At 34.4% G+C, this 25484-nt stretch overlaps 1 protein-coding gene across 2 annotated transcripts; it reads left to right on the forward strand.

Moving 5' to 3' along the window:
• Positions 1–5004: 5004 nt before the first annotated feature.
• Positions 5005–17742, forward strand: LOC127800553 (uncharacterized). Of its 2 annotated transcripts, XM_052335233.1 has the most exons (10): positions 5005–5285; positions 5407–5501; positions 5624–5719; positions 6260–6364; positions 6535–6639; positions 6874–7012; positions 7451–7566; positions 7691–7747; positions 8023–8165; positions 17103–17742. In XM_052335233.1, the coding sequence occupies exons 1-9, from the start codon at positions 5120–5122 to the stop codon at positions 8125–8127; spliced, it is 984 nt and encodes a 327-aa protein (XP_052191193.1). In that variant the 5' UTR covers positions 5005–5119; the 3' UTR covers positions 8128–8165; positions 17103–17742. The 2 variants fall into 2 exon arrangements, with proteins under 2 accessions (XP_052191193.1, XP_052191192.1); XM_052335232.1 differs by lacking the exon at positions 17103–17742 and having other exon boundaries at positions 8023–9915.
• Positions 17743–25484: the final 7742 nt, after the last annotated feature.

Raw genomic sequence — 25484 nt, forward strand, 5'->3', positions numbered from 1 at the left:
GTCCTCATTTCTCAAGGGGAACAAGATCGATCACTATGACCTCCTCCTCAATGGTCTTCTTTGCTCTTTCTTCCTATACCTCCTTTGATTAGCTTAATTAGTGGTAAAGAGCTACAACTCGTGAGATGCTTGGGGCTCATTAATGATCTCCACTATGAACTGATGCTGCTTCCAGTCGAGGAAAGGGAAGACTAAGAGAACTTCACCTTTACACCTATTAAAGCCTATCTCTCGACACTTTCTTAGGTTGGCGAGAATATACTCAACTACTAGTATAATGTTCCTTGGGTTCTTAAGTTTCTTGACCAAGGTATTCTATGTCTTAAGCTTAGCACACTAGCCCTTCCACCATTCCTTATCCTTCTTAGAGGCACCTAACTCAACTTTTAGATGGAGGATGACTTGTATGGCACCACACACCTAAGAGAGGGGATGGATTGCATGTTTTAAAAACTCTGTTTTGAAGAGTGTTTTTCTAAAGTAGTGAGTAAAATGAATGTGGGAAATTTTGTATTTGTAGTACAATGTAATGAAAAACTTTGAAAAAATATAAAAACACAAGAAACTTGAATATTATAGAATGGTTCGACTATCCTTACCCTACATCCAGTACTTTAGCTCATTCTCCTTGCTAGAGATTTCCAAATCCACTAAATCAAAACCGAACTACAAACCAAAGTTTAATACAATTGCTATCTATCCCGTTATCCTTCTAGCACTTCTTGCTTGGAAACTTCTTACACAGAAGAATAAGAAATACACAACTAAACAAGAATCTCAACATGAGATCTTATTATAACAAGACTAAAAGGAATTTATAGAATAAGACCAAGCTTTGAAGAAGAAAAGATTGAAACAATTAAGCTCAAAAGCACTTTGAAGATCTGATATCTTAAATGAACAAGCTCACTCTTTTCAAAAACTTGTATGATCTTCAAAATGGCTAGTTATTATAGGCTTAAATGTCACCTGAAAAATTCTAGATGTTAAAGATCGAAATGGCGAAGGATTAGTGTGCAGAAAGTAGCTTAGTAATTTTTCAAACATAAATGGTGGATGGTTTCATAAGACAATCGATAATTTATTTCGAAATTTGAACAACCAGTTAATAGTTTTTCCAAGTTTGAAAACTGGTCGACTATTCAATCTTGAAACATGGATATAGAAGATATGCACTAAACTTGATTTTCGAAGCAATTGATAATATTAGGAAATAGGTTGCCAATTTTACTATTAGATTCAATATTTAGATGATTTTTCTACTATTTTGGGGTACATTCTTTGTCTTTTAAAGCTTTGATCATATTTTAGAATCCCCAAGATTTAATTGATTTAAAAGATAAATTCAAAACCATTTTCAAGAATTGTTTAAGATCAAAACCTTGAAGTTCAAAACCTTTATTTCAACATGTTTGAAACTTTAAACACTTATTTCAAAATTATTTATTTAAGCAACACTTATTAAACTTTTGAGGTAAGATATTCATCATTAAAACATCATCAAAATCGAACCAACACTTAGCACTATTGACATCGAATTGGAGCTTCTTGATTACCTTGACATTCTCTTCTAGTTAGCTTTCATTGTTGAGCAAGGTCTTCTTGAGTTGTACATGATTTAGGAAGCCCTTTGTCAATTGCTTGGAGAGCTTTAAGAACCAGACAATCACTTGCAAGAAAGTAAATGTTATAGAGCTAATAAAAACTTGAAAAAGATTCACCAAAGGGTCAAAGGCTTACCTTGCAGAGGCTTCTGAAGTGAATATTAATGATGAAATCTAAAGTGTAGTCTCAGGCATGAGAGTGGTTGAGCGGGGTACAGGTATCGTTGACCAGCTAACAAGCTACACCCCCATCTTTGAGTCTTTCTGTAGAACAATGTACTTGGGGATGTAGACTAGCCCCCAAGGATTCTCCTTACTTATCCCTCCTTAAGGTTGAACCTCTTTCTCTCGGGGCCAGAGGGATTAGCTTGGGTGGGTTATTGTGTTATTTCTTAAAGTTGTCATTTTCCTCTTCCTTGTCAATTATCTCGCCCGCAAAGATCTAGGCCTCATTGTAGGTCTTCTCTATCATCACAAAAACTTGAAGAATTTTTAGCTGAGGCACGAAGTATTAACAAGAAAAGAAAAAACAAAGAGTTAAGAGAAAAATTGTAATACCCCGAGAGCTTAGAGAAGTTAGTATATATCGAGGATAGTGTAAGAAAGGAAACAACACCAGCTGGATACCTTTTGGGTTGAATATTGGCAAAGAACTCCAGGGTTAAGTGTGCTTGACCTGGGGAAATCCAAGGATGGGTGACCCCCTTGGGAAGTTCGTGTAGGCCCATCAGGGTAAGTTGTTCCGGTTCTTCTTATCGCTCGATGCTGGATGTTACAGGTGGTATCAGAGTCGACCCTTGGAGAAGGCGGTCCGATGAGGGCGGGGAGTGGCGCCGGGGCGCGAGGCCTGATCAATGAGCGGCTCCTGGCAGGCTTATAGGATGACAGCCTCCAAAAGAGAGAAGGTCTGGGACCAGTTGTAAGGTCGCATGACGAGGACGTCATGTTCTCAAGGGGGGAGTATGTAATACCTCAAGAGCCTAGAGAAGTTAGCATATATCGAGGATAGTGTAAGAAAGGAAACAACATCAGCTGGATACCTTTTAGGCTGAATGTTGGCAAAGAACTCCAGGGTTAAGCGTGCTTGACCTGGGGAAATCCAAGGATGGGTGACCCTCTTGGGAAGTTCGCGTAGGCCCATCAGGGTAAGTTGTTCCAATTCTTCCTATCGCTCGATGCGGGATGTTACAAAAATGACCTAAGTTTGGTCTTAACTCTGAGCACTTTGATGGAGAAATTCCAGTTAGCCTTATAGAGGAGTCTTATACTAGCTTCTAAGCATTAACATGCTTAAGGTTGAGTAATTCCTTCATAACTGCCTTTTTTTCTTTGGTTAAATTAAAAGAAGGGGTGTTGACTTTCCCCTTCCCCCCTTAAAAAGTTAGGAAGGGAAATTAACCTTGCTTAGGGATGGCAAAGAAATATTGACTTTTACATCCTTTGATTGAAGGGATGTCAACTATGTATCTCTTTCGAGCCATGACAATGAAAGAGTATCGTCTATTCTCACAAGTAACAACCTAGAACATGCATAAGAAGATTTAGGCATTGGGAGGGATGTTATTAGCTTAACAACAAATAAAGTTGGTAGAAAAAATTCTCCTCCCATTAGGGATGGACTAAGAAGGGTTCATCTCAAAGATTGTGAAAATTTCGATGGCAAGGGGATGGAAAGAAAGGCAAAGACCAATGTCCAAGGATTTAACATAGAGTACCAAGGAGCCTTTGAGAGTTTCATGGGCTTGGTGAGCCTTTGGATGAGAGAAAGTATAATCGTCCTCGAGCAACTCAAATTGACCCCATGAGTTCTTTGGCCACTTCCTTATTGAGATGGATAACCTCATTGATGAGGGTGACATTTGAGTTAGACCCGAAACACTTCTAAACAACTTTGTGAGATAGTTGAGAAGCCATTACTAAACATTCTAATAGGGGACCTACTCTGAAGACTAGAGCTACCAGAGTTAAAGGAATAGCTTGAACCAAAGCTTTAGCTCCCCGAGAGCTTATCCTCTCAATTTTTACTTGCTCAAAAGAAAATGACACACTTACCAAAGAAATATCAAGAATAGGAAAAGGCCGAGCAGTTGGAGAGCTTAACTAAGGACTTTGAGTAGAGTACTGATGAGGTGCAAACAAAAAATGAGAAATAGTCTTGGGCCTCAAGTACTTTTATAGGTGATGAGATAAGGCGAATCAATTTAGTCACGAGATCTCGAATCGATGAAGTGACATCACCTCACTCATTCATCTCTTTGCTTGAGTAGGCATAAACAAGGCAATCATCTTGTCAATAATAAGGATACAACTAGTAGCCAAGTTGGGCATTAAGTGCTAAGTGTATAACAGTCAAAAAATGAAAAGACACATTCTTAGTTACTCCATGACCTAATCCTTGGAGCCTAACCTACGAAGTGGGAGGGGGGGGGGGGGGAGTATCCTAACTATTGGCAAAATTATATAAATATCTTTTCTTGTAGCTCTCTAGATGTAATATATCCCAAGGCACTCAAATTTGGGCTGAGGCAAACGAGTACCCAAGATTCAAAATCTAAAGGTGTGTTTGATTGCATTATCTAGAATTTATTTTTCGATAATATTGCCTAGAAAACAAAAACCATCTCACCTCCTTGGAAAATGAATTATATGGAAAGAAGTTTTAAATGGTTGTACCATATATATATTTTCATAGAAAAATTAAAAATATTTAATTATTTTTCATAATCCATGAAAAATATGTACAATCAAACACACTCTGAGTTAAAATCTAACTTGAAAGTATGCCATACCTAGGTAAAAGACCCCACTCAAATGACTAGGAATTAACCTACATCTCCATTACCTTTTGTCAAGCCTGCCCATGAGTCACATCACATGATCATGGTTCTCTATTGATTCCACAGTATGCCTGTATAAAAGGCACAAATCTAAGAGGCAGGTCCGTCATTTGTTGCATAGTATTACTTTGCTCCACATTTGGTACTAAGACTCGGTCATCGGAGGTTACATTGGGAAATCCAACCCTACCCTCTTGTAGACGAAGTAGATCTTGGACAAGTTTGGGGTCGAAAAAAATTACATGACATACTTAGTTTTGGATAAACCTGTTGGTAATCAACTCTAACCATCACCAAAAACTAAAAAATATTTTTCTGAATGAAGCCTAATATTTTATAAATTTGTGTACAAATAAATCACCAAAATACATGCGAATTATGATTTATAAATCATTGTTTTAATAACTTAGCAAAAAATTATTATTATAATAAATATCACCCATGGCTGGCACATGGGCTCAACTGTGGGCTACAAAATTCTGAACCCTTATCTAGAAAACATTTCTAAGGCCAAGGCCCATTAGAAATTGCAGGCCGTTTATATATTTACGACGTCCTAAACCTTTATCTAGCTAATCTCCCGGTAGGATTCTGCGCTCCCAATCCGAACTTCAAGCTCTTGGCAGCTAATCTCCGGTAGGATTCTACGCTCCCAATCCGAACTTCAAGCTCTTGGCAATGGCGATTTCGTCGTCTTCTCAACCGCCTATTCTCTCTTCCCTCTGCGTCAACGCCAGAACCGACCTCGCTTCTTCTTCGTCTATTGGTAATGTTTCGCACATTCGTATTCCCTCCACAAAAGCCAATCCACGACGATGTCCACCTACGATCATCTTCTCTTATAGTAGGTCTCTCTGTTCTGCAGTTTATCGACTCAATCTCGCAATTTAATTCAGAATCTTTGAGTTCTGTGCTTCTTTGCACTAAATCCCTCTCTATCTGTGTATGTGTGCAACGTTTACCAGAATCAGGTAATGGTCTTGCCAGTGACCGGAAGAGAGAGTTACTGGAACGGTACGGTCTTAATCTCGACGAGTTTCTATCAGAACCTCCTCCAAAGGTATTCTTATCACTATATATATATATATATATATATATCATGTAATGCGCACAATAATTTAGAGTTTTTTTGGTTAGGTAAATAGATTTAGAATATGTTTTAAGTTTGTCTTTGATGCGTAGGAGAGGAGGAAAAAGGAATTGCGGAAAACGGGGAAAGGGAAGCAGGTGGCGTCGGAGGATCATAAGGCAACGAGGGAGACTCACAGATTACTTCAGGTATTGCATCTGCTTTAAGTTAGCTGTGGGTTCAGTGAATGTCCGCAACAGTATATTACACATTACATGTATGCTCCAAATTTTGTTGGAATTTTGGGTTTGTTGAAATTTTGGGGTTGTTTTATTATTTATAACCAAATGGTTCAAGAACAGGGGTTAATCATGAATGGAACGACCTATAGTTGAATAAGTGTATTTTGAGTTTTGTAGGTTAGGGAAATTATGCCTTTAGGCTAGGCAAAATAAGAAACTAATATTCCATTCAAATAGTACTTTTACACAACTCACAGTTGTGGTTAACACATGGTTAGGGATGAAGAATTTGCTCAATCAACTTCCAAAAGAAGAAAAAGAACAAAAAAAGTGTGCTATCTAACTTGAAAACCCATATCAACTTCCATATAAGTGTCAGTTTTGTTTTTTTTTTAACATGTGAATTTGTGAACACAAGGTTAAAACACAGACTAGAGATGATTTTTTCCGTTATTTTTTGTTTCGTGTTTTAAGAAGAAGTGGTAATAACTTTATTCGTTATTTTAGGTGCTTGGAGGAAAGGCTCGAAGGAAGAAATTGCTTTCACCGAAGGGTATGGATGTACGCCCAATGATGGAAGTTGTAAAAGCTGCTGCCTTTAGTATTTTGCAGGTAATAGAAAGGCATCTTTTACTTAAGATGCTCTCCTAGTCCAGTAGTCCTAGGGACAAAACTATGTTTCTGGCATTACGACACTTTGGTTTCTTTATATGCAATTGAACTGTGATAATTGATAGTTTAAACATGTTACTTTTTTGAGAACATATTATTCTGTCATTAAGGCGGCTGGTGGATGTCCTGCATCTTTGAGGCCTGGCTGCTGGTTAGACTTGTATAGTGGCACAGGCTCTGTTGGAATTGAGGCTGTCAGCAGGGGATGTTCTGAGGTACTGTTACTGAATCTGCAAATATCTATCCATAGTATCTGTAATGATGTTATGACTTCTAATTTTCTATTGGCTGGCAACTTATTCTTAAACTCATCAAGGATGGGGAGTGCCTTCGTGATATATTTGGGAGATGAGTTTCATATGACATTTTTCTATGAGATATATCGAGTACTTTAGGTTTGGTTTTCTATCGCATGTCTTATGTTCACTGAAATGCAATGGTACTCTCAGGTGCATTTTGTTGAGATGGATCCATGGGTTGTCTCTAATGTTCTAAAACCAAATCTAGAATGGACTGGTTTTCTTGATGTTTCAGTTATACATACAATCACTGTCGAGAGATTCTTAGAACAGGCAGAGCAGTTTGTAGGTATGCCATTTCTTCCCTCCCAGCCTTGTTCTTCTTTCTATCTGCTTCCTAATTAACAAGCACATATGCAACTGATTTAACCACCATGCAGAGATTATCATTTCTAATCTGTTATATGTTTGCTCAAAAGGCCTGGGTTTGGCCTTAAATGTTTCCAAGTTGTCTACCTTTTGGGACAAATATATTCTCTGTGCGATGATATAGAAATTCCATTGTGTTTTAGCATAATAAAAATAGACTGACGACTAGTGCTTGTTACCCACCATAGCAATATCACTTATGATTATGACATTGTAAATTATTAACTAAGCAAGAAGTGTGCTGCTACCTTATTTTCCTATTGTTTGTTTAGGTCTTCTCTATGATTTGAGGTCGATAATCTGTAATCTATTATTCCCCTTAGAAGGTTATTGCAACTAAATAATTGTTTTTCTGTAGGTAAATACGGGCCATTTGATTATATTAGTGTGACCCCTCCTTATACTCAAGTGGATTATGCGGTGCTGATGGATCAACTTTCAAAATCATCTTTAGTTGGAGATGAAACCTTTATAGTATGTTCACGATTTTCTTTTATATGGAATAAATTCATCTTCTGTTTTATCTATTTATTTGCTTGCAATTCATTTTATGTTTTAACCAGTTTTTCTTCTAAAAATTCTGAGTTTTGTGTTCTAGGTGGTAGAGTATCCTTTAAGAACAGAGATGCTGAGTTCATGCGGATGTCTCACAAAGGTATTTCTGATGAATTTGCTGTGTTGTTTTAAAACATTAAAACTGATATATAAAGTTGCTTTCTGACTGATTCTTTTATAGCTATAAATAGATGTTAATTCTAAAAGTTCAATCTAGGTATTGGAAAATGAATACCTAACAGAGTGTAAGCAAGCATTGCTATGACAAAATAAGAATTGTGTTTTCTGATATGGCGTACTATTCAATTCTTTATGTTGATTTATATTATTGTATTTGATTTCATAATGTGTTTTACTGGTGATGTGCAAATGCAGATAGCTGATCGAAGGTTTGGGCGGACACATTTAGCAATATATGGACCCAAATGGGCAGTGAAAAGGCGAAAGGCAGAGAAGTCTGTTTATGCTGTAGCAGAATAAGTTTAATTGGAAATAAGAAGCATTAGTTTATCATTATGGTAAGCAAAGACTGATACTTTAATTCATGATTTCATAATCCAACACAGCAAGATATGCTCACATATGCTTTGTCCAATCATCATCCGATAGTTATCCAATTGTCTCTTCATCTCCATGACTTGTGCTCTTTGAGCTAGAGTCCGAATGATTACTAGGGTTCTTATACGTGTCATTTTCTTAAAAATGAATTAAAAGAAAAATAACAAGTTAAGAATTTGTTTTGTCAATTTTCTTGAATAATTTTATTAAACAAAAATGTATATTAAGGACTTGCATACCAATAATTTTTCCCAACATTGGTATCAAAGCTTACAAGTGAAAGTAATTTTTCCCAACACTGGTATAAGAAACCTTAATATACATTTTTGTTTTACAAAATTGTTTAAGGAATTTGAAAAATTAAAATTTTAATTTGCTACCTTCTCTTTAATTTATTTTTAAGAAAATGACACGTGTGAGAACTTTAATAGTCATTTGAACTTTAGCTTATAGGTGTCAAAAGGGTTGGCCCGAGTCGGTCCACCGGCTTTTTAAACGGGCCGGGTCGGACTCTTTTGCCATAGATAGGGCTCGGCCCGGCCCATAGCCCCCCTACAAAGGGGTCGGACCGGGCCAGCCCGTGGGCTAGAGGGCCAGGCCGGGCCCTTAGCCCACAGGGCCTAGCAGGCCGGGCCTGGCCTTTTTTTTTTTTAAATAATTTTTTTAAAAATAATACATATAATATATACATATATAAATATCAAAATAATACATATATAAAAATTAATTTTTTTCTTTTAAAAATATTTTCTATCTTAATTCTTAAGTTTTAAATATTATTTCATTATTTTATATTTCAAAATTCTATATGCTTTATAATTTTTCTTGTGAATTGATATGGAAAATAATGTATAAATAAAAAGGAGAATGTTTATTTATAATTTAAATATATATAAAATTTAACTTAAAAATTTTAAATAAATTGATGGTTATTATTTATATATATTACGAAATTATTTTTTTTAATATTCAATATCAATAATTACTAAAGAATAACAAAATTAAAAAAAAAATGAGTAAGGGCTTTATTGGCCCATAAGGGCCTCATGGGCCCGGCCCAAAAGGGCCCATAAGGGCCACGGGCCAGGCCGGGCCGTGGGCCTAATTTCTTTGGCCCAACCCGGCCCGGCCCGTTTGAACAGTAACGGGTCGGGCCAAGGCCCGGCCATCACGGGCTGGGCCAGGCGGCCCGCGGGTCGCCCGGCCATTTTGACACCTCTACTTTAGCTCAAATAGCATAAGTCATGAAGATGAAGAAAGAGTTGGACGACTTTCAGATGATTAATGGGACAAGACATGTGGGGGCATATCATTGCCGCATGCAATATAATGCAAGAGCTTATATTTGCTTGATATCTTGCTTGTGGACTTATGAAACAAAATATTAGTCTTTACTTACCACTCTGATGTCACAAAATAGAGAATTAATGAGTAGCATCTAGGAATCAAATTTCTCAAATAAGACATTTGTTTGGTTAGTGTGTTCTTGTACAAGAGCACATAGAAAGAAAGAGATCATATAAGCTTTGTACTCAAGTAGCTTACCAATAAATATCATTAGTGATATTGCTATTAGGAAAGTACATTCCTTATGGTTTTATTGACTCTCTTCCTCTTAGGACTAAAATTATTAAGTAATTTCTTACTCAATTCATGTATCTTGTTTAGCTTTGCTGAGCAAATATTTAAACTATGTGTTAGTTATTTCATTCTTTTATGAAATAAATATTTTTTTATTGTTGATTATTTAATTTTTGTGATTAAATATATTACATTGATACTTTAATAAGTAGGATTTAATGATCTCAAAATTTGTTTGAGGTAGAAAGAAAAATAAAAATAATAATATTTGAACAATTGGAGTATGGATAATAATTGGGAACATAATTAATTGTTGACTTTGTATCTAGTTGAATATTTATTATTAATTTTGTTTAGTAAGATAATTGTGTGTAAGGAATGGCATTAATGAGATGTATAAATATTTCATATAGATTATCCTTTGAACATGCCATTTTCTAAGAATATTATAGCTAATTTGATTAAATGCAAGAAACTAAATGGAGACAATTACGAAATTTGGAATATGAAAATCCAATACGTCTTAGAAGAGCAAAAGACTCTAGAAGCTTTAAATTAAGTCAAGGTGGAGACTGCTGAAGGAACCACCACACAACACATGAGGGATAAAGAGGCTCATAATGCATAAAAGAAAAAGAATTCAATTGTTTGCATCACGTTGATCAATAATATAGAAAATGGCATCATGCATGAGATTAGAAAATATGAGCTGGCAAGCGAAATATAGGTTGCTCTTAAGGAGCAATTTGGGGCGACTTTTGTTGTCAAGGTGAGGCAATTGGCTATTAAAATTGATACATACAAGAAGCGCCCAAACCACAATACGAGTAGCACCTTTGATAAATGATCAATATGCTCAATGAATTCAAAGATGTAGATGTGAATCTTTATTGATGAACATTAGGTACAAGCTATTATAATATCCTTATCTCATAATTAGGAGCATATAAAGGTATATCTTACACATAATGTGAGCATCAAGATCATGGTTAATGCTTCATGACACTTGGAGTTAGAGGAGAATCGTATTAAGGCCTCCAAGCCTAATATTGACATTTGTATGATGGGATATAGCTCCAAAAGTGCTCCTCGGTTCAAGAGAAAATTTCCTTGTAAAGGAAAGTAGGGAAATTTTACCCCAAAGAAAGTTAAGGGTGTTCACTTTGAAAAGATTGAGAGTCATGGTAAGGGTAAGGACCGACTCATAATCTCTCAAAAAGAAAGAACATGACAAAAGTAAAATCCTATAATTGTGGCAATAAATTGCACTTTGCACGTGATTGTAATAAACTTAGAAAAGTTTTTAAATGCTATTTATGTTTTGAGTTCTGTATTCTTAACTGAATTTAATCATTTATAGACTGTTAATTCAGGAGTCATAGACCATGTAACTAGAGACCAAAGTGTATTCGTGGAATATCATTGAATTTCTTATGAAATTAAGTGGGTTTGTGTAGGAAACAATACAAATGTTAAAGTTAAAGGTAGTGGCACTTTCAAGTTGTGTGGCCAAAACTTATTCTTACATGATGTTGTGTAGGAAACAATACAAATGTTGAAGTTAAAGGTAGTGGCACTTGCAAGTTGTGTGGCCAAAACTTATTCTTACATGATGTATTGTTTGTTTTAGAAATTTGGTGAAATTTAGTCTATATACCTGTTCTTTTTAGTTGTGGATTTAATCTGTATTTTCATGATTTAACTGTTAAATTATTTTTAAATTTAATATATTATGGATACAAAAATTTACAAAATGATTTTATTGTGCTTGATGTAGATTATATTTCTAATAGCAACCTACATAATAATAGTTTTTCCTTTACCATATCTTTTAAAAATTTTCATGAAGATGTGAATATTTGACATGTGAAATTAGGCCATACAAGACAACAAAGATTGAATAGATTAGTAAAAGAAGGTTTATTGGGTCAAATTACAAAAATTAATCTACCAATCTATGAAAGTTGTTTGGCAAGGAAAATGGTAAGAAAATCATTCGACAAAACAATTAGAGTTGAAACTCCATTGCAGTTTTTGGGGTGATGCATTATTAATGGCCGCCTATTTACTTAATTTAGTACTCTCTAAATCTATAACTTCTACTCCATATGAATTATGGACTAGAATGTAGTCTGATCTAAATCATTTGAAAACTTCGAGTTGTGTGGTCTATGTTCATGACCTTTTCATAAACATGGAAAGTATAGTCCAAGAGACAAAATAGTATATTTGTAAGATACTCTGCACGCTCAAAATGATATGTATTTATTGGTGATTAGGCAAGTGGGAGTCTTACCGAGTTTTAATCTCAGGATGTATTTTTCTTGGAAAATGATTTTCCTAATATGGAAGAGATAAATTAGAATGTCTCCTTGTGAAATTGAGGATCAGGACAATTCTATTGTTTAAAATTATCTAATACATATACTTGAAAATATGTCTAAAGAATATAATCCAAGTGGGAGTAAAACGAGAATTCACGAATCTGTTTCACGTGAATCTCAAATTCAAAGTAGTCATGGACGTACATCTCGACATCGTTTCGATATTGAAGGTAAAACTTTTCTAATTGTCTCACAAGATAAAGGAAGAAGTTAATACTTCCCAAGAGGTTATTTTGGTCCTGTTAAAGAAAAATGAAAAAATGCAATGAAGGAAGAAATTGACTCTATGAGATCAAACCAAATTTGGACATTAATCGATCTTTTAAAATAGCGTTAAGGCTATTAGAATCAACGGGTTCTTAAAATCAAGCGCAAGGTTGATGGAACCATTAAGAGATACAAGGCACGTCTAGTAGCCAACGAGTATACTCAAGAAGGGATTGATTATGAGGAATCACTTTCTCTTATCTAATATTTACTTCTATTCGCCTTATTCTAGCAATAGAAGCCAGTTTAGATTTGGAATTATATTAAATGGATGTAAAATCAATATTTCTAAATGGTGAACTAGAAGAATAAATTTATATAGAATCACTTATAGGTTTTATAGAAAAGGTTCAAGAGCACAAAGTGTGCAAACTTATGAGATCTATTTATGGTTTAAAATAGTCTTCCAGACAATGATATATAAGGTTTAATTAAATGATTATCTCATGTGATTTTTAAAAGATTGATGAACACTACTATGTGTATATTAGACAATCTAATGATAAGTTTGTGATTTTATCACTTTATGTAGGTGACATATTCTTAATTGGGAATAATAAAGAGTATCTATTGAGTATCAAAGAATGGTTGTCTTCTAATTTCAAAATGAAAGACTTAGACCAAGCAACTTATATGCTTGGTGTTAAAATTAAGAGAGACTGTTCAAAAAAGTTGTTAGCTTTTTCTCTAAAGCCATACATTCAAAAGATTTTAGAATGATTTTATATGCAAGACTACAAACTTATAAATATTCCAATTACAAAAGGCGAAGGCTTGACTAAAAGAATGTGCCCTAAAACTCTATAAGAAAAAGAACAAATGGTAAGAGTTCTTTATTCTAGTGTTGTGGGTAGTCTTATGTATGCAATGATGTGCACAATACTAGATATTTGCTATGTAGTTGGCATGGTGGGTAGATATACTTGTGTCATTGGAAAGTCGTAAAGAGAATAATGAGGTACTTGAATGGTATGATGGATTATTCCCTTTATTATCAAGGAAAAAATTTGCATCTTGAAGGATATACTGATGTTGATTAGGGAGGAGATTCCTACCTTCAGATATGCTTTCCTACTTGGTAATGGAGGTATCTTATAAAGTAGTAAGAAACAAACTTACATATCATTGTTGACCATAGAAGCCAAGTTTGTAGCATTATCAATAGCAATACAAGAAGTTATTTGGTTGAAGAGCTTTTTGAACCACTTAGGAGTTAGGAATGACACATCAAATTTTGTCATAGTGAATTGCAACAGTCAAGTTGCAATTGCATTCACAAGAGATCCCAAGTATAATTCGAAGACTAAACATATTGACACAAAATATAATTTTGTTAGAAATATTGTTATACAAAAGGAGGTGCACTTACAATATGTCCCTACACACAAAATGATAATAGATCTATTCACAAAACCCATTTTAAGAGATTTATTCCAAGGCCATGTTAAATCATTGGGAATGTGTAAATGTTAAATGTATTATGGTATTTTGTGAATAGTGATGTGTAATATTATTTTTCCTTTTTTATGTCAAGAAATTATTTGTGCTTCATTTTGATTAATGCCTACTGTATTTCAGTACACAAATTACTTAAAGCCTACACACATATATATAGTGTTTCGTGCATGATGTTAAGTGCAATGTTGTGTGCATGATGCTAAGTGCAAGAATTAAAGGTTTGTCAAACAGATGATTGATTTTCTCACACAAGCAATCAAATATATGATTGGGTGGTACATAAATGAAAGATAATTTTAAACTTGAAAGATAGTTCAAGCTTAAAACAAAATTGCCCTGATAACTTATCAAGTTGAGACTATGTAATTAGTTGAAATGTCAAAATCCCACTTCTCACCTTATTTGCCTCAGAATGTCAGGTGGAAGTGTTTTTTAACAAATATATGAAAAGTAGAGTTGGAGACTCAAGTTAGATACTGAGTGTATCTAAACTATTATCTGTACGATATTTATCAAATAATATACAAACACTCCATGGAAAAAAGGTGAAAATTGTCGTAGACATGATTCATATCATGTGTGCAAAATTCGACCCAAATAAGGTGGCAAAAGATATGAATTTTTTTCTTTTAATTGTGTAAGACCCTCGAGGTCACAAGGATATTGTAAAACTACCATTTAACCATTAACTATTTCTTAAAGTTATGATTTGATGTTGCTATCTTAGAATGTTACTTAAGATCATGAATGATTTGGTTGGAGGAAGTATATCTAGAAAAGCAATTGAATTATGATGGAAATATTTCAAGAGAAATGGAAGATTTTTTTGTTAGTGTCACATTTGATTGTATTCAGACCAATTATAATCATTCGTTGGATTATAATTGCGAATACAAAGTGCTATCCAGAAAAATATCAAAAATAGGTGTGAATTGGATTTTCAAATATTTACGATTTTAACTTTTGTTGAACACTCTTAAATTGTGATATTAATAAACAGTGATTATAGCAGGAATAAGAACAATAAAATCAAGAAACCACAAAGAATATAAGAATTTTTATAAAGGTTTGGCTCTTAAGAGTCTAGTCCCCTTTCTCAAGATTGTGCTTGAGGTTTCACTAGGAAAATATAACACTAGCTTTTATTTGGAGCTAGAATCAATATACAATCCTTTGTTTAAGCAAAAACCCCTAACACATTACTAGCAAATACAAACCCCTCAAGTAACAAGTAAGTAAAACCACAAACTTACAAATAGAGACAAATTCAAACAAGTCACCAATAGTGAGAATTCCATCAGCCAGTACATTTCTAGTTATTTGAACTTTCTTAGTCTTTTTTGAATGCTCTTCCAATCAGTTTGTTCTATCTATTTTGACATTCCAAACTTATTCTATAAATATACATTTCTAGAAAACTAGATATTATAAAGAAGGGCAAAAAGTAATTTTGAAATTCAAAAAAATCTTTAGGCTTTTTAGACTCTAATTGATATATTCCAGCATATGTAGGAATCTTTACTTATAAACATATCAGAAAAAATGTTTTATACAAAAAATAATAAGAGAAAACTGAGGAGACAACTTGATACCAAAAGTAAGCATAAGCTTTTTGAGACAAAAAAATCATAAGAGTTAGAGACAAAAGAATCAAAATTTGCAAAGGTGAATAGATCTAAAATCAAACCACATCTTTTTCAAAAAAAAGATTTTACTTTTTGCATAAAGAAAATATTCACTTATCAAATTTTGATTATAAAGTACAAGAAAAGGAAAACATCTATTTGAATATATTTTTGAACAAGCAACAAAAAGAATAAAGAAAACAAAGACAAACAGAGAAACTAGTTAGATTTCAATCGACTAAAGTTGTCATTTTGGTCAACTTAAGTTGTCCAACAACCATATGCACAACTTCAGTTGAAAGCATGATCAACTTAAGATTAGATGACAAGATTATAGTCAACTTCAATCGACCTAAGTTATACTTAGGTCGATCGAACTTACATTCGGGCAAATAGTCACACTGCATATCTGCCTATATGAGAGTTACATAAAAAATGATAGTATATGGGTATGTTAAACCCATTATATGTGAGTGAGAGATGTAACAAGTATGGACCAAGATCCCGGTCACGGACTCGGGTTAGCCTGCCCATAAGGACTCCATATCTATTAAGTGCAGAGGCATACTTTCTCCATTTTTGGAGAGAAGAAGGGAACCAACATGCGCATATATGTTTGGGATTTTGCTACTTATTCCTTCAAGGCTATCCCCATAGCTACCCAAACTTTTTTCATTTTTTTTAAATATTTTTTACTTTTGCAACCGCCCATTGTTTTCCCTCTCTCCTCCTCCCCCCCTCTATCTCTTTTATGGTTGTCTCTCCCTCTCACGACCCCTCTCTCTCTTTCACTCTCACTCACGACCGTGCCCCCTACCTGCTAGCCACATGATCATTGCCCCCCACTCGCCAGCCTTCTCATAACCATCTCTCTCTTTGTCTCACGACCATCACCCCCATCTGTTGGCCATGAAACTCGCCAGTTGCACTACCGACAGTCACACCATCTCTCTCTCTCTTTCTCTCTCTCTCTTTCTCTTTATGTGTGTGTCTCACTGCTGCCTATTGATTTCTTCTCCTCCATTGGCTATAACCTTGAGAATTACAAGACTCTTGAGCTTATAATTCAACTAGTAGTGGAGTGAAATAGATGTTAATGAAAACTTAAAGTTTGTTCATTCCAAATATGTAATTTGTTTGTTTTTAAATATGAAGTGAAACAGATGTTAAATAACATAAAGACAACATCAAATAAAGGTTGATCAAATAACTTAATGTAGTAACTTACAAAAATCTGAAATCACTGACAGAAAATGCACTACAAACACATTTATATCTCCATAAAAACTTATTCTAATTTTATCACTTCAAGCACATATACAATTAGAGTTATCATGAGATACAATTTTACTCAATTTACCACTACGGATAATGCTATTTGTACACTCATTTTGACAATAGATTTGATAATTTATGTTGAAATGAAAAATTTATCCTTAATGTAAATGACTAATCTAACCCTTAATTTTTCATGCCTAAAGAATACCGCGTACCTGTCTGCCATACAATATCTCTTTCTCTCTCTCACCTTGTAACATCTCTCTCTTTCTCTCTCCCTTTTACGACATCTCTTTCTGGCCAGATTTTGACTAATTGCAGTAAGAGCTCAAACCAAGAATGACAGCCGAAGGCTTGGTCGGACAGTGCTTGGGTGTGACACACCTGGCCAGGAACAACGACCGAGAGCTTGCTCGGACACAACGAAGCTCCTCTCTCTTCCTCATGACTGTGTCTCTTACACCTTCGGCGTCCCTTGGTCCACTCTTGCTCTCCGATGTCTTCTGTTGTCCTACGTGTATCTCCTCCGACATCTCCTCCTGTCCTTCGATGTCTTCTCCAATAGTCACGTACTTTGGGGGTGAGGTTGAAGACGAAGAAGCCACTTACGCCTCCTACGAGCTCAAAGACTAAGGAAACCCCCAACAATGAGTGACATATGTATGAATTTTTTCCCAAATCTGTCACAATTTTCTCACACATTTACATTTAAGTTTCAGTTTATATTAAAAAAAAAAAAAGACTAAACTAAACCAAAGTTTTAGTTTGTGTTAAAAATAGCTTACTAATTGGTTTTGATGACGTCACTCGCAGAAACAAATTTATAAAAGGAAGTACATATACAGATTTATGGAAGGAAGTACAAATTTTGTCCATATAATTGAAATGTGATGTGTTAAATTAAGCCTAAGATGTTTTACTCTCAACAGTAATTTGGGATAGAAGCAAACTATAATTGTCGGTTGAATAGATTTTTGTTTGTCTAGTTTTTAAACCCCCCACAATGTATTTGTTTACCTAGTGATGTATTTAGTTAGGTTAATTTGTTTATTGTCTTTAGTATATTGAATGTATTGTATTGATAATGCCTTGTTCAAATGCAGTTTGCTCAATTTATTAGAAAATTATTGATATAAAACAAGAAAATAGAATGTCTGTAGATAATGAAAATTATATAGCTAACATTATATTCTCGTATGATTGTACCTTATTTTGATCTAGAAAATCATATCGTGCTTATGGAATTATTCAAAAATAATGCGAAAACTTTCATTAATACTTGATAATGAGGAAATTTTCGAAGATAATTAGCGTGTTGTGTTAAACAATAAACTGTCAGGAGAAGATAATGAACTACCTACTTTTGGCACGACTCAGCCATTCATGCCAATATACGTGCCCTATCGACAGCTCGATAACAACCCACCAGATTTTTGACATCTACTTATTTTCTTATTTGAGCATTTTTAGTTTGACACTAGGTTAGTACATTAGAGTATTGTAAATGCACTTGATGACATTTTGAACAATTTCTGCCTATGAAACATTGAAAAATTTGAGGATCTGATTATGTAGTATTAAACTTGAGTGACCCATGATCTAAAGCAAGCACCATGACTGATAATAGTTGTACTACATGTGTTTGTAAGCAAGATGAATGTAACTTTCCAACTTCAAGATGAATGTGTCTAGTTGTGTTATATCATCATAAACAATTTTGAAATGGATCAATAGTTTATTTCAAAAATGCTCAAAAGATTTTTCCAATAAAATTAAAAGAATTTATTTAGATTGTCTTGTATTTAAATTCGAATAACCTAAATTAAAATATCATAGAATTATGATTTTTGTATACAATTCAAAACTATCTTATTCTCTACATATATGTATAGTCTCATTATTAAGAGTATAGAAATATATTTTTTGAGCTTATATTTTTAATTAAAAAACAAAAACAATAATTAAAATTGGAAATCATACCAAACAAAAAACAAAAAAGAAATCCTTACAATATGAGAACGGCAGCAAGAGGGAGGAGACGTTGGCAGTGTTGAGTCAAATTGGTTCAATTAACCTATTGTGTATTTTGATGTTTAATAAAACATAATTTTAGTAAAGCTATTTTTGATATATTTAAATCCCCTAATGGATTTTTGATATGTCAATTGGTGGAAAACATATTTTAAGTGTTATAGTATTTTGTGTATCAAAATGAATTAAGAAATGCTATTTTTCTAAGTCTGAAAGATTAACATATTATAAGAGAACATATAAGAAAATGTTTTCATTTTGAAAAACTATCTCCCAGTATTTTGATAGTTAATATTCATTGTTGTTAAAATAATTTTTAATTATTTTTTTAAGAAATAGAAGGTACGTATTTTGGAGGTGGTAAAATCGTTAAATTCTGAATTTGTACTAAAATCAAAATTTTATTTTCTTATTGTTATAGATTTTAATTTTTTAGATATTTTTATTTTTATTGAATCTCAGTACTTTCTTATTTACATTTATGTATTAAAGTAAATGTCCAAATTTTTCACATTTTTTTAATTTATATTTTACCTTCTATTTACTTAAATTAAAGAAATATAAATATATTGTAATGTATTCATGCTATTGATTATATCATCAAGCAAATCTAATTTTTCTAAAAATTTATATCGAGAGTCAACTCTCGGTGAAGGACAGTCGACTGTGAGTTATGCAAAGTCGATCTGACAGCATTGGTGTATTTCAAAAAGTCGACTCTAGCAGTGGAGAAGTCGACTCCTGTTTTAGAACAGTCGACTTCCAGACTCCAACAGTCGAATTTTTCTAGCTCTTATAGATCCGTTGGAAGTTCAAGTATATATATCAAGAAAAGTTTTTTTGAGAAGGCTAATGCACTATTAGAATCTATCATTCTAAAACACACCTAAGTTCTCAAGATCTCATTCAAAGCAATCCAAGGCTCAAGCTACAAAGATCAATCCATTTGGAGCCCAAGCCAAGAAGAAGTTTTCTTCTTGTTGGTAATTCTTGTATCATTTGTATATTTTTCTTGTAATATTTGTTCTTGTATTTATATACATATTAGTCCAAGTTTGTTGGACATAGGATTATTTATTTGTATTAATTGTGGATTGTGAGTGGCATTCTAGAGCCCGTTGTAATCTAAGTGGGTTGCATTAGTTTCCGTGGTGAGGTAAGGGGAAAATCTCGGTGTTGTGTAAAAGTTTCCTAGGTGAACTTGTTAGAAAACTTAAGTGTGGTTATAGTAGAATCTCAAGTGTCAGGTTGACCTTGAGAGAGTAGACGTAGGTGTTGGAGACATCGAACCACTATATATCTTGTGTTAATATTGTGGTTGTTTGTGTAGTTATATTGCTATAACTCCCAAACAACATATATATTTATAACAAGTATTTTTTTTGTATGAGAAAAATAAGAGTTTGAAAAGGGAAAAATTCACTTTAATAAGTTTTTTATCACTCAATTCACCCCTCATCTTGAGTGGTCATTGTGTGTCAAGGGACTAATAGGCGGAATCAAGCTTGTCTAAGTAGGTGAAAAATAGTGTGTGAGAGACAGAGAGTAGGCAAGGGGCGGGTGGAGGAGATGCTAGCGACAACGGCGGGGAAATGAGACAATGGTGGCAACAAATGGGGAAAGAGATGTTGGTGGTAACAAATGAGGGAGGAGATGCTAGAGGCAACAAAAGGGGAAGGAGACGTTGGTGGCAGCAAAGGGGGCTAGTCCGAGATGCTGGAGGCAACAAAAGGGGAAGGAGATGTTGGTGGCAGCAAATGGGGCTAGTCCGAGTAAGTGAAAGAGATAGAGAATATGTGAGGGGTGAGTGAAGGAGATGCCAGCAGCAACAAAGGAGCGAGGAGATGCCGGCAATAGTAAAAAGGGTAAGAGATGTCGGCGGTAGTAATGGGTTGAGGACACGCCGACGACAACAGAGGGGATTAGTCCAAGTAGATGAAAAAGATAGAAAGAGAGAGAGAAAGTAGGCAAGGAGCGGGTGGTGGAGAAGTCGACGACAACAATGAGTAAAGGAGACGCCGGTGGCAATGGTAGGGGAGGAGACTAAGAAAGGGGGGGAAATGTGCGGGTATTCAAATTATTATGTCAATTTATCGCGACATTTTGATATCAAAATATCGTGATACATTGAATTGTCAAATCGATTGTAAAAAACAATTGTGCAAATAACATTATCCTTACCACTACATACATACGCATATACAACTATAGTTCTCAACTCTCAACCACAATTATGCAAGTCCTTTTCCTTTAACATTGTCATACACACTTCATTTCCCCTTGCGCATATGAGTGAACTCTTCTACGAGAAAATTGGCAAACTTAGCTGAAGTATTGGTATTGGATTCACCTTCGTTAAACAATCCCTTTGATTCATCATCTTTGTGTCTAGTTTGATAGCAAAACTATTTTCAAAATCCATTTATCTTGGAGGACCAAGATCAAGGACAGCTTTGATCCCAAAGCATTGTAGCATTTTTTATGGCTTTGATCCAAAATTGAGAAATATCACCATACGAAAATGTTATTATGTGAAAACATAAGCAAACATATAAAACTCAAAGTACCACATAAAAGGAGCGTTGGTCGGCGGTGGCGGGTGTAGTGGTTGGTGAGTGGGGATTTTTGGGTTTCTGGGTGGTGCGACTGGCAGGTTTCGTGTCCGACGAGTGGGGGCAATGGTCATGAGACAGAGACAGAGACAATCGTGAGAGTGATGGGTTTTGTGCCGGAGGGCGGGGTGCGACAGTCATGTGGTCAGTGGATGGGGGGTGATGATTGTAAGTGTGAGAGAGAGAGAGAGAGAAGAAGGGTCGTGGGAGGGAGAGATAGTCGTGAGAGAGAGAAGGGGGGGGGGGGGGGGGAGAAGGAGGTGAAGGGAGGAGGGAAAACAATGGCCAGGTTGCAAAGGTAAAACATATTTAAAAAAATGTAAAAAGTTTGGGTAGCCAAAAGAATAGCCTAGAGGGACAAGTAGCAAAATCCATATGCTTACTCGTATGTGTATATATAAAGTATAAAAAAAAAAAGCATAATGAAGTGATTGAGTTGTGAATTGAAAAGTCTCAAAATTGTCTGTGTTTTTGCAAAGTGAGGGATTTAGGCTATTACAAAAATGATTTTCATTTTATGATTTCGTTTAATCAATAATTCAACCCAACGCAAACATTCGTTCAACTTCTACTAAAAGAAACATATATGTTTCTACTACTTTTGTTTATGGTTTCACATGCCAATAATTTTTCCAACACGAACCCTAGTTGGATTTTCCACATCTCTATCTCTTTGATCTTTATATCGAACCCATTGCTAATGATCTAGAAATATGATCGGCTCAAGGGTATGTGGGGCCCTAAATAATAATTAATTTAGTGATCGTTTGAAAAAATAATAAAAATTATTGAAAATTTATTTTTGGAGATGCAAAATCACTAGTTAATTTTTTATATTTTAGTTTAAAAAGTAAGTTTTTTTCAATTGATAATATAGTCAAATTGCTTAATCTTTTTTGTAATATAGTTGAACGTAAATAAAATTTTATTAATTTTAATTTTAAAAAACTTATTTATGCTGAAACTAGAGTAATAGTAATGGTTAATAATATTATGTAAGCTATTTATGCATTTGGAAAATAATTTACCTTTTTTTATAAAATTTAGTATCACAAATGGTGTTTTAGTTTCTATGTTTATGATTTCTTTTAAAATTTTTAATTTTAAAAATAAATCTAAACCATTAATATCAGATACCATATCGTATTTTAGAAAAAAAATTAAAATTTAAATAATTTTTCTTCAAATTACCACCACCAAACAATATAACTTTTTTATATCGTAAGGATAGCTCACAACTGTATTTTATAATTGAAAGATAGAACAAGAGTTGTGTGAGTAGCAGGTGAGGCTATCAATTTCCTTATATTTCTAATTTTCTATCTTTCCATGTTTCTCTCTCTCACTCTCAGTACTCCTGTCACTCGAAAGTCAAAATTCAACATGAAGCAGCCTCTTGAAGCAATGGAGCTTCTAGGCAGGGCCAAGAACCACTGCAATTTTGGGGCCTCCCCTTTTTGGGGTCCTAAACATAAGTTACAGTGACTGCAGGATCAGTCCGAGATTTTAGGAGTTTTAAGTAAAATTTTTTATGGGATTCTTTAAGATTATATTTAAAAATAAAATTAATATGAATAATTTTTTTATTATATAAAATTCATAATATTTTATTTTAAATTTACTTTTTTAATATTTTTAAATAAAAAATCAATAATTAAACTATTACAATTAATTTATTTTAACATATGTTTTTCGATAGATACCATCGTCAATTCATTAGTGTAGATTCACTAATAACAGAGGAATCACAAATATTGAAAGATATACATAAAATTAATTGATAATTTAAGGGCTAATAAAAAAAATATACATGATAAATCACACAACGGGATGATGAGAACAAAAATGGAATCACTAAAGAGAAGGCGTAGTTGTAAAATTGGTTGGATTAAGGACATACGCTTGCGCAGATTGATGGCAAATGCTAGTAAAAATAGATGGATAAGAAATTGAGAAGAAGAGGAACTGAGGAAGACGATGGAGTCGTAGCCACTGCCAGACGCCAGACACATGACAATAGTTGTGATACAATTATATAAAGAGGAGATTGAGATTAATTAAAAATACATGAAATAGTTGTTAGAGGATGGGTGCCACTGTCATGGGAATGAGATTGATTATTGATAAAGGAATGTGAAAGATTGAGATTAACTAAAAATTTATAGTAATGCTCATAAAATTAATTATTGATAAAAAATATATGAGAGATTGAGATTAATTAAAATTTACAATGACTTGAAATGGGCATGGCCTAACGTTTTTTAATTTTTAAATTTATTATTTTTAATTAATTTAAAATCTAAAAATTAAAATGAACATGACCCCTAAATGGCTTGAAATAGGCAGGCCCTAAGCGACTACCTAGATAGCCCAGGCTCAGGACCGACCCTAGTAGCCTATATATGCCTGAAATTGTTTCTTTCGTCAATGTCATGGTAGTGGTTGGCGGCCATCTTAGGCCACCGTAACTACGTTTTATTTTTTTGTTTTTTAGTTATAGTAGCATTTTGTGATGTTTAATAAAATTAATTTCATTAGGAGGGGGTAAATGATGCACAAGTAATTGAACTCAAGGAAGGTTAGTGACATTTTTAAGGATATAAGGTTGATTGATGCAATTTAGTTAAATCATAGGAGTGGTGTGGAATAATAAATATAAAATTATTTGAATTTTTTTTTTTTTTTCAAGGAGAGATAATCTGCTTGCCTATATATCCTGTTGGGGTTGGCGTTTAGTTGTGTGGTGCCCTACCAAAAAGCAAAATGGATGGAGAAGAAATGAATAGCGTCAATACGAGTTGAAGTTGGTCAACACTGGCTCGAAGGTTCCGGCCGGCATCTCAAAAGGCAGCAGTAACTAACTGGGTTTCCACCACCCTAGCCTTGGCTGGCTGCCTTAGAAGGTGGTGGTCGCGTCATTTTCAGTTCCGTTTTTCTTGTTCATGCATATGCATGAGCATGATCTCTCCCAAAGGCGGCGCACATTCATTGCTTGCTTTCTTTTGGGTGTGGGGGTGGGGGGAGGAATGGAGACGGACATAAGAGGAGTAGTGTTGCCCTTCTTCTTAAGATTAATCTATTTTGTCTAAGAGATATACAAAGAGAGTTATCGAAAGAGGATGAAAAGATCAAAATATTCTCGTCTATTTTGCAAAATATGTCATTGCCTGTGGTTCTCTCCTCTCTCTTTCCATAATTGTCGATGCAATCGTCACCTCGCCGTTATTTTCTTTTTGTCACCTAGCTGTCATCGTCTCATCGACCGTCACTACATCTTCCCTCCACCAAAGATGCAGTGACGGTTGATGCCTGATAGCAACAAGACAATTATGGCAAGACAATGATTGCATCGACGGTCATGAAAAGAGAGAGAAGAGAACAACGAACAATGATGCATTTTGTAAATTTACAAAATAGATAAGGACATTTTAATCTTTTTACCTTTCTTCTATAATTTTTTTTATCAATCTCTCGAACCCTTCTTCATGTTATTAGAAGAGAAAAGCAAGCTATAAGTATTAGAATGATCCATCATCCTTTATTACTGCTCCATATTCCCTCCTATCTCATACGTACGTTTTCCTTCACTCTCCAAAAATGCGAGTTATGTACTATAATTAATATATTATGTCTTGAAAGGGGAAGGGGGGACTAACTTAAATAAATAAATTGGATAGGGAGAGAGGGAGGGTTCTTCAGGGGAAGTTATTAATTGGCAGGGCAATAAGAGTAGTCATTAAAGAGAAGATGCCCCAGATTTCATCCACCTCACTTAATACCAATACCTCATATAAATATTTGCAAACACGTCTCCTCCAACAGAAGCGCCGTTGGTAAGAGATTTAACTTCATCGCTCCCCCGTGCAATAAAAAAAGTATATATGTAGTATATACTACATGGAAGAAGAAGGAGCGACAGGTGCAATGTCCCAAACTACACCTAACATGTCTGTGGGCCCCCTCCCCCCCAAAGATCCCCACCCATGATTGAGCCTTAAATTCCAACCTACCAAATTGGCCACCCACATGGTTCAGATAAAGTA

The sequence above is a fragment of the Diospyros lotus genome, chromosome 4, assembly GCF_014633365.1.
Source record: "Diospyros lotus cultivar Yz01 chromosome 4, ASM1463336v1, whole genome shotgun sequence".
NCBI lineage: Eukaryota > Viridiplantae > Streptophyta > Magnoliopsida > Ericales > Ebenaceae > Diospyros > Diospyros lotus.